Raw genomic sequence first — 10,832 nt, 5'->3', positions numbered from 1 at the left:
TACCCTTTTTTCTGTCAGTTGTGGCTATCTGCAGCTCTCATAGTCAAAGATGGCGGTTAATCAGGGCGAGTTGAGGAAAAGAAAAAAAAATCAGAAATTAACTGTCTTAGACTAAAAAATAGGGCAAGTCCAGTACACAAAACGAAGAGTAGTCCAAATGCTCTATGTTAATTTAACTCTAGAAGATTTTTCCTATAAAAATGTGACCCGAACGACAGAGACACAGTTAGTGACGACACATGTTAGTGTCAGGCTGTGTACAGTACATGTTGAAGTGTTAGTCCCAAAGTGCAACGGGAATATTCTGAGCAGAGGGTTAGTCTTAGTTTCACCGCTGGTACATTGAGGAACCAGAAACATCGCAGTGCTGTCAGAGGGAGTCCTGCCGCCATCAGTGGAATACTCCTGGAAATACAGTACAAACAATCTGGTTGATGAATCAATTACGTATTCTTAATTTTCTTCTCTCTTCGAGGAACCAAGGCGAAAACATACTGTGGTTTCTGATGTCAGAGCAGAAAGATGTTACCACTACCCAGCACCAGACAGGGACCACATGGCAAAGCGCATCTCATCTGACCCCTGACCTCAACCATCTTTACAAAGGAGCACGAGGAAAGAAAGGAGTCGCCCTCTGCACCTATAAATATCAAGTCTGCAATAGGAATATTCAGGGAGAACGCGACAAAATAAATAAAATCCATTCAAAATCTGCATTTAGTAATCCTTTGTTTTAAAGATTGAAATATCCTTTCTCTTTGGACTAGTCTACATCTACTGGATAATAAAAAGCTGAAGACCAGATTGTGGATATGTGTGAAGCAGGTACGGCATTTGTTACTGTAAAACCTACACTCACAAAAAAGGAGCCCGTGGATTTCCCTCAAATCTCCGTGCTGGACTCAGAGGTGGAGCATGAGCATCCCCTCACTGTGGACGAAGCTCACCCCCTCCCCTCCCCTCCCCTCCCCCGCCCTTCCTGCGCCACGAGCCGAGTAAAACCCTGTGCCGCCTCGGAGATGCGCGAGAGACCCAGCGGCCACGGAGCACGGGGGGGGGGGGATGTTAACCGGAGGCTGTAATTAATTCACTCCCGAAATAATAATTAGTTTCGCTGCGGTTGGATAACGCGCGTAAAAGTCACTTTACGCGCCGTGCGTATGGAAAACGATTCCTGGGTGCGACGAATCCAGACGCAAGGAGAGGCTCACCTCAAAGAGCACCAGTGAGCACTGAGATTGCGCGGTACAAGTTTCGTCCGCGGCGAGTGAAGACTGCGCTCCGGCCCCCTGTGGACTAATGATGGCTCTGGTGGTTCACCTGAAGACGGTCGCTCACCTTCGGGGGAAGGGGGACAGGATCGCCAAAGTTACGTTCAGAGGTAGGACATCTCTCTGCCTGCAGGACTTCAGTATTGTCCTGAGAGGGAAGCAGGTGGTGTGGCGTGTCCCGATTGAATCCACGTCGGGCAGGTTGGTGGGAGGTGATCGGCGGACCTGGCTGCGTAAAAAGTTGGGGAAACCCCCTCATCCATCCACCCGTCGTCGGATACGCACTTCACAAAACGCTGTTTGTGAAAAACAAAACGCTGTTTTGTTTTTTATAATCCAAGGGAGAAGTCAAATCTCTCTGTGCCTTTTCATCTCTATGGGACACACTAGAAATCCTTAAATGCATAATGGCTACATTAATCTGTTTTAAAATGATACTAAGATACATAAAAAACAGGACGTTTACACATTATATATATATATATATAAACACAGCTTTTTATAGTATACAGTGATTTCTATTTTGACTTGATGTCTTAATCGCAAGAGGACACTCTCAGCCTTTATAGGGAAATTAAATGAATATTATCATAGACTAAAAAGGCAGTAAGTGTAACTCTCTGGTATGGGGGATAACCATGACATTAAAGGGATTTCTCATTACTCTTTTCGTTTGACATCTCTAGTCCACCTGGTCACTTTTAACTCATAAAGCAATTGGGGCAAGAGGCCAATAGGTTACAATAATAACCCATGCACTGATGGCATTGATTACTAAAGAGTGTGTTGGAGGTGGGGGTGTGTGTGTGTGTGTGGGGGGGGGGGGGGGGGGGGGGGGGGGGTCTTCTTTTGTTATTCCCTCAGTGCGACTGCGAATCTACTATGCTCTTTGGTGTTTTACAGCTCCCACATGGGTCATCATTATCACAGCGTCTGTCCCGCTGATCAGAGGCAACAGGATAATCTTTGTGGAACAGGGGGAGACAGTTGGAAGGAGTTCAGAGCATTCATTCATCGACATCCAATGTTTCATCGTGTGTGTGTGTCAGAGAGAGAGAGATTGGGAGAGGAAGAAAGGAAGAGAGGGTGTGTGTGTGTGTGTGTGTGTGTGTGTGTGTGTGCGTGTGTGTGTGTGTGTGCTTCAGCACCTTGGACAGCGATGATGGTGATGACAGGTGTTCAGACCCAGCTGGACTCTGGTTGTCAGACATCAGGGTTGTGTAGTCGTAGGATGTTACAAGATCACTACGCCCTCCCTCCCCCCTCTTCCTCTTTCCTCTGCTCTGTGAGTGTGCACCGGGTGAAGAATGGGTTTCAGTGTTGAGCTCTGTGCCGCAGTGAAATCACAAGGGTCTTGATCTCACACGAGCCGTATCATCCAATGTCGAGGCTTCGATTGTCTCCCCACGGTCCAACTGTCAGCACACTTGCTGCAGTTCAGCTGCCCGTGATTTCAAACAGCCAAAGTAATGGCCGGTGTCCACGTGGTGCCTTTTTTTGGGGTTTCAACCCCAATTTCTGCCCTGCACTATCCAGATTCAGTCAGTTATATAGCTATATTCAGAGTTATATTGCAAACCCTGCCCAACTCAACACATGTGCCTTTTCACAAGTGTGCAATGTAATGTTTTGTATGTCACATTATAAATCTTAAAAAACCAAAACAATAAACAACATTTGCAAACAGATTTAAAAGGTTTGCAAATTTAACGGAGGTAAATTTCCCATTCATTTACTTCATTGATATTCCATAACATCCTTATGGAACCAAACCAACAAACTACGAGATGAATCGTCACAATTTCACTGAATAAAACCATTTATTCGGCGACCAAAAAATGGAAAACAGGGAGAAAAGGCAAAGGTACAAGACTGTGTACATCATTATTTTAACAGTGAAGGAACTACTTGTCCATGAACCAACCGACATTTTAGCACGCTTCTTCTTGAATTTAACCTTCATCCTCCTCCTCCTCCTCATCATCATAATGATCGGAGAGTTCAGCGGGTACCACTAACTCGTGCTGCGTTCCATTACATCGGGGTATTCTGAGTTCGCGGATCGGAAATCGGGGTTGGTGGGGCTCCTTCGACCCTCTGAGTCGAAATTACTACGCGGGAAGGCGTTCGGGTTGCAACATCCGACTCGGAGGGCTGTAATTTCGAGTTCTGAGGTGTAATGGAACAACAACCCCGACGCCCGAGCGCTGAGTTCCGAGGTGTAATGGAACGCAGCATCACTAGCCGACATGAAATTCGCGGGTGCAGTCAGTGACCAATCAGAGACGTCGATGTTTACACTTAAGGATTGTGGGTAGTGTAGTACTTCTCAATGACAGCGCGAATAAAACGTATTTCTTAAAACAACGTTGATTTCATCCGGACTCGTGGCTTCTACGTGTGAATATACCATCGTTTCACAACCTCGTCGCTCGTGGTAAGTCTACATTGGATGGTTGCGACATAATGGCTAATAATAAAAATGTTAATGGCGACTATGAATGGGACTTTCACTTCCGGAATCTCACTGTTGCGCATTGCGCTCTATTTGGTGCTAGGCTAGCAACGGAGTTAGCTAACCTTCGATACCCGTCCTGAATAACAAAGATGTCCGTTTAAAAAACACGTACTGACGTTACTGTTACTCCTTACCATCTAACCAACAATATTCTGTCAAATACATGACAACAAAAAGTTTTGTTGTACCTGTTTCCCTAGTTGCAACTCGCCTCCAGGTAGCCGCCGACAGGCTGAAACGTAAACAAAGGTCACCAGTGATCCGCCATCTTCGATACGTCCAATGTAGAAGAAATATTACATGAGGATATTATTGTACACGTTTTTAAATCTTAGTACACATTTTTTGGCATATATGCAAATCTGAGTACACATTTACAGATACCCTTTACACGTCAGAATACATGTTTACAGATTTTTGTACACATCCCCATTCATTGAGATACAGGTGCACAACTCCAAACATTTGCATACAATTTTCTTACAATACACCCCTACAATATAAGTTATAAAGCGTTTTCAGTTTTATTGATATTAAATAATGTGTGGGCATTTTAAATACCTGGCAGGTTCTTCGTTTTTCAAGCTACATGCTGTTATTCATGTACACAGAAATTAAGACTATGAAACATGTTATGATAACATGTTATTTGTCACGGTGGTTCGGATTTGTATTTCAGCTATATGGACTTTGAACTTGGTTATGTTGTTTGAACATGGATCTTTTTATTTCCAGTTTTACTTTTAAATTGCTTACTGTTGTGTCCCTTCCTTTTTTACGTCCTGTCTTTGTCCTGTCTCCAGCTCATCTGATTGTCTGCCCCGCCCTGCTGTGTTTTAGCTGTGTTCAATTATTCCTGCCTCCCTTATGTATTTAGCCTCTGTGCTCCCAGTCATCCTTGTCAGTTTGAGTTGTATTCCCTGAAATGGTCCTGAGTTTTACCTGTGTTTTGCTGCCCGTGTCTGAATTTGGATTCTTCAGTGTCTTCATTTTCACTTACCTGCCTTGTCTTCACGTACTTTAGGTCCAGAAAACCCCACACAATGTAACTATATTTTATCTCCATCGTCTCCCCATGAGTACTTCTCGATACATCAGCAAATTTCTTTTGTCTTTGATGTGTGGAAAGTAAGGGCAATATGTTTCACATCCAACCTTTAATATCTAGTTTGCATCAAATATGAAAGCATTTTAAAAGCTTTTTTTTCTCTCTGGGAGATTGTAGGTAAAAAGGTGTAGGCATGAGGTTAAATAAAAAATGAATCACTTTGGGTGAGTGGTTAGGTGTAAAGTTTGTGCTATACATTCAGATATTTATGGGTTATTATTTAACAGAGCAGAGAGTCATAGGAAAGGTGGGCGAGTGAGAGAACTGAACGTGGATTAAACCTGTCGTACACTGATTCACCAGGAAACCCACCTTATTAGTTTAATTTAGAAAAAAATACTGTTTTCTGTAATAGCTCATTGTTTACTACATTACATAAAAATGAATTAGGTTCATTTTAAGTGGTTAAAATAGACAGATGACTAAAATTACACCAGTGACAAATCACTTTGCAACAGATGAGGGAGGAACTTTATTACCCTTTCCAACATCCTTTTCTTTTCTCTCCAAATCTTTCATCTATTACCTCTCCTCAGTTGTATTTGACAAATGCCATTTATTGTACATAACATTTGAATACATATTGTACACAATTCGTCTCCTCTACTGTTGTGGGTTGAGCCAGACATTTCCCTGCTGTCAGTAAGCTTCCTGAGTGCTTTCAGCTTAAACAACTTCCTGTCTGTGGAGGAAGAGGTCTGCCAGGAAGCCCCCCCTCAATACCACCACCACCACTTGCATGCCAAACCATAAATGACCCCTAGACCTGTCGGAAATGTTATGTAACGTAAACTCCACAAGTTATTTCTGACAGGAAAAAGAGACCTAATGGTGTCTAACAGTGCACATAATCCAGGGGTAAAACATCCAATATTTTGAGGAAATAAAAGCTATAAATCAGTGGATTGAGTGCATTCAAGATGTGATTTAAAAAAAGCAATACAGACTGTGAATTTTGCCTGCCCAGTCATCTTGGTTCATTATTATCTGATACCATAAACACTGAGGTTATCTTCAAAGGCGAGGCGTTGGAGCATTGATTTCATGACGAGTCTTTGATGAATCCTCGCTGTTGTTATCTGTAGCTCACTCTAGCTCTTAGGCTTCTTCTGTTCGTAGGCTTCTGCACAGTAGCCTGCAGGAATTTATAAGACACGCTATACGTCAGAATTAAATGAGAAATTAAGGCATTACTTTCACTTTGGTGACTGTGTCAGAATCACTTTTCAGGATATTCAGTCTCAGCTTGCTAAATCAGCCCTTCCTCTCTCTGTCCAACCCTCTTCCTATATCTTTCACACACTTGACGTCCACAGTGCCGCATGGGCAGCTTGTTTGTCATCTTTTAAGCTCTGAATTACCCCTATTTCTTAAGAAAGAAATAGAGCTTTGTGCAATCTACTGTACCCTGCAGACATTATTTAAATTATTTTCCCTCCCCGAGGTGCTTCCCCCCCATGTTTTCTGCTGGAACAGACATTTACTGTGCCTTAGTTTAAATCATTGCACCTATTTGGGATGTAAGCCATTTCATTGTTCGGCTCATGATTTGGTGGAAATAAAGTAAAATGAAATTGCAGCAATGGAAGAACGAGGCAGGAAGGGAGACTCTGATTATAGCCTGAACATTAAGGCCGAATAAAATAATGCAATCCACATTTGTCGTCATTACATTCTTTATTTTGTTTCTTTCTAGCTCCAGGGAATGCTGGAGAAAAGCTGAAGGCCACTCTGTGCTCTTTTCCTTTGTGTTAGTTTGAGTCCTCCACAGTCTTCTAGGTCCTTTTCTGTCACTCCTTTCATCTCAAGTCTATATGTTTTGAAAAAAATAGTACTTTTTACTTTTTGTAACACCACGGGTTGACTCTCGTCACTCTGCCCTCTTTCACTTTATTTTTCACTGATTCCACCAAGGACAAAAGCCACCCTGATTAGCAGGGTGATGTTGTTTTAGTTTGGTGTGGAGCATCTTATATAAGATCACGTAATCTACTTTCCTAAACCCACATCTCTGCTTAGATAAAAAAAAACACTGACAGCGTCGCCTCAGTTTTGAATAATGTAGGAGGAATATTCTATCTCTTCCTCTCTGACATGTAAGTGGTGTTTATTTCTAAAAAAAATTATTTCAAAGGATTTGGGATAGGTTTTTCCGAGGGTGGGGCAGGATGCGACAGAGATTATGACCTAGAGTCAAAATAAGCACCTGATATTGGTAAAATTGTACTGATGAGGACATGAGAACCTAAACTGTATTTTCAGTTTTTCTTTCGCATGTGTGTATGTCTTTCCATTTCCGTTTGTTCTGTGAATGTGTGATAAGTCACTTTCTGCACAGAAAATAAGAATTATAATAATATCTTCCTCAGACAGAATCTGTTTATTTCTATCCTAATGGACATCAGCTGCAATTAACTTTAGGTCTTTGTCCGTGTGTGTAAGTACACATGCACCCAAACAGACACCATCACCCACACAAAGCCTCGGATACAATGAGCAAATGCACACGGCGGTCCGGCACCATTCACGAGCATCACAAAGCGACCAGGTGAGGATGACAGGCTGCAGCACGCATGAGTGAGTCAGGTTACTGTGCAGCCAACGTCCCTCTGGCCTGTGTATAACCTACTGGAGTACACACTCCACCAACACATGATATTTTAAACAGACATTCAAGGAAACCATGTGGAAATCTGCAAAATATGTTGTCTGTAAATCGGCAGCCATCTAATTTCTTTTATGTTCTTTTGACTCTGCTGTAGTCCTCCCTCTCTGTTTGTTTCTGTAGTTTCTGCTCTGTCGCATAGTGAGTCATGTTGTAGCCATGTAAATGTCTAATATTATGTCTCCTGTGGCTCCACACAGCCTGTCTCGTTGTGTGTTTTTCAGGTATTTAATTTGTCATTTCACTTGTCATTAACGTGACAAATGTAAATTGACGTCAGGCGTTGATCAATGTCTCAGATAATTCATACATTTGTGTATTAAACCTGTATCATGACAGTGGTAGAATACTCACATCTTTTAATCAGCTAGAAAGTACATACAATCCAATTCACTAATAATCATACTTTACAATGTTTTTAGTTTTTTTTTTCTTTAATTGTCATCTTTAAAACAGAGGAGACAGTGACTACCAAAAAAACTTAAATGCACATTGTCCCTGCGGGAGACAAATGAGGAACAGGAGGCAAGACAAATAAAGAAAAGGAAAAATGGTCTTTGTGACTGATAACAAATGGCCTAAATAGATTTTAAAATAATAATACATAATTTATCTGTTTGAGGTAAAGCATTTAAAAGAAATTGTAATTAAGTTCTGCAGTGATGCAAATGTGTAACTGTTTTTAACCAGTAAATTCCTCCTCATATTCCAGGTCTGTCCTTCCTCAGCCGTGTGGCAGAGAACTGTGATGAGGTGGCCCACTTTAATGAGGTGAGTATCTTCATTTCCTCCGTACCGTAACCCACTTAATAATGAGCAATCAGCAGTTATCTCTTAACTTGAAGAAATAGACAACAACCTTCCTGTCTCCGCTGCAATCAACAAACACACAGGTTTGACAGGCTGCAGATTTTGTTAGTGAGCTGAGGTGCAAAGTTAGTGATAACTGGACATAAAATAGGTAATGGAAAAAGGGAACATGTGGCCTCTGCAAGTATCTTCTCATTACTGTCCTGATCCAGATCTCATGGTGAATCTCTCGAGATGTCCAGCCCAGTGTCTTCTAATGGCGCTCTGCTGTCCCCGATGTCCCGTCAGGGTCTGAGAGGCGAGGCAGACGTAGTAACCCATGCATGACCCCGAACACTTGCTCTGTTGTAATTAAACAAGACACATTACTCTCTACTGCTGTAGTGAGAGAGAGAGAAAGAGCTGAGACGTCATTTATAGCCACTGTGTACGCACAAAACTGGGCCAGAAAAAGATGTACGTCAAAACTCTGACCCATGCAAATTAACATTTTAGAGACGGGAAAACGCTTCGGTGAACAGCAGGGCATCAGCTATTTGCAATTGAGAACTATTGGATTTTTGGATCAGAACAGAAAAGAAGAGACTGTCCCCACCACCACCATATACACATTTAACATCACTTTATATTACTATATGTTACTTAGAGATCCACTTAAACTTCATCATTCAAACCAGCTGTGTTTTTTTGGGTTTTATGAGCCTAACTGAGCCTAAACTATTCCAAGTACCTTGCATTTAAAAGATATAGGCTAACTCAAACCTCATATGGATATCTGCTCAATATTTCATCATCACTGCCTCACATTCCCAGAGAATAAAGGAGAAGGGTAGACTGTACAGTATGTGCAGACTGTATGAGCAGTTGTACAAATGCTATAGGATGATGCCATAGGATGTGGCAGGAGTCGGTTGCAATTATTTTGTAAATGAGCCCCTGGTCCCTTATATAGTCTTTTTAACTCCCTTTAACTTGGTGGAGATGAACTCTTTACCAATCCAATTAAAGTCCAGTAAATGAATTATTCTGAGCAACAGCGCAGACACAGTTTTCTTTTCAAAACCTGAAAGGACTGGTGCCGCATGGTCATACTCTTTTCACTGTGGCTGCAGTGAGAGTCTGGGAAATGCTCCCAATACGATTCCCGCAGTGTCCTGTCACACTGAGAAAACCAGCATTATGACAGATTAAAATGCAAAGAGTCATATAAGGCAACAGAGAGAGAGGGGGTGGTGGATAGAGATGAGGGGCCGAGGGATCAAGAGAAAAGTGCTGGAAGAAATCCTCACAGAGCCCAAGCAAAGACACAGAACAGAGGAAGGGGATACAGTCAAGGAATGAAATAGAAAAAACAAAAGAGACAGCGCCTCAAACACACACACACACACACACACATACATTCCCAGGGGAAGCTGCTTGACTGAAGTTTCTTTTTCTTTCTCTTAGCTACTTGCTTTTAAAGAGAAAACATTTTTCCTTTGATGGATTCACAAGCAGAGAGCTGCTTCCTTTACTGATAACAAGTGCTTTTGTTTTCAGTTTAATCTGAAAAAATAGCTAAATGACTGTACACATTAGGCTACACACACACACACACACACACACACACACACACACACACACACACACACACACACACACACACACACACACACACACAGACCAACAGAGAAAAACACACTCATTCACAGTCACTACAGATTAGTGGAATGTAAGACAGAAAATTGGACAAAAGGGATAAATGTGTCAGAAATATTAGTAATGGTGCATCATTTCATCCCTGAGGCCTGACCACAGTGACTGGTATAGAGCTGAGTGGCGGGCACTGACAAGTGATGCCTTGTGACAGCCTCACCCGATGCTCCTGTAGTGCTGGGGAGGTCGTTAGCATCACTCAGCATCAATAAGATGTCCAGGCTTCCTTTGGGATGACTTGTGCTTCCAGAGACTGTGCATGTTTTGTGTGGGTGTGTCGCATGCTGCCGGTGCCCAAGCGTACATGTACTGTTTTCCTTGCCGCCGCCCCCCACCACCACCCCAAACTCTGGGGCAATTCTTCATCGCAACCTCCTCATCTGACAACTTCATCCTCAGCACTGGAACATTTTGCATGGCTCGGTGAACTCAGTCTAGCCCCTGGAATCGAGGGCCATTAGCATAGAGTTGTGTGTCTTGTTGCTTTATGCATGGACTAGCAGGACGCCTTTGAACTACTATGCGGATAGGCTGGGTGGAGGATCTGTATTCATTATTCATGCCGTGGTGCAACTTTGCTTTTAGCTGCAGTACACCAGGGCTTCCCCCTCAATAGTTAGACATAACTGGAGCAAGGAACAGGAAGCCCGGCAGCCAACGGGTTCACTGAGTATGGGCCTGTAGATATTTTATGGCAACTGTACATGTGTACGTGTCCTTGTCAAAATGGTCGGGAGAGAGCGAGCACATGCAAGAGTTGAGTGT

General features: G+C 42.6%; 1 protein-coding gene across 5 annotated transcripts in view; it reads left to right on the top strand.

The window, feature by feature from the left end:
* The first annotated feature begins 1,041 nt into the window (after positions 1 to 1,041).
* The window catches only part of otofa (otoferlin a), a 60,639-nt gene continuing 50,848 nt past the window's right edge, over positions 1,042 to 10,832 (top strand). For 3 of the 5 annotated variants that reach the window (XM_035617509.2, XM_035617507.2, XM_035617508.2), the window contains exons 1-2: positions 1,043 to 1,381; positions 8,275 to 8,333. In XM_035617509.2, the coding sequence (XP_035473402.2) occupies positions 1,300 to 1,381; positions 8,275 to 8,333 (141 nt within the window). In that variant the 5' untranslated portion in view covers positions 1,043 to 1,299. Of the gene's footprint in view, positions 1,382 to 8,274; positions 8,334 to 10,832 lie in introns of all 5 variants that reach the window. The other 2 variants (XM_047328533.1, XM_047328532.1) reach the window with 1 other exon arrangement.

This window comes from Scophthalmus maximus, chromosome 18 (assembly GCF_022379125.1).
Source record: "Scophthalmus maximus strain ysfricsl-2021 chromosome 18, ASM2237912v1, whole genome shotgun sequence".
Lineage (NCBI taxonomy): Eukaryota > Metazoa > Chordata > Actinopteri > Pleuronectiformes > Scophthalmidae > Scophthalmus > Scophthalmus maximus.
Note: the sequence above shows the minus strand (reverse complement) of the source record. Positions and strands in the feature narration are given on the sequence as shown.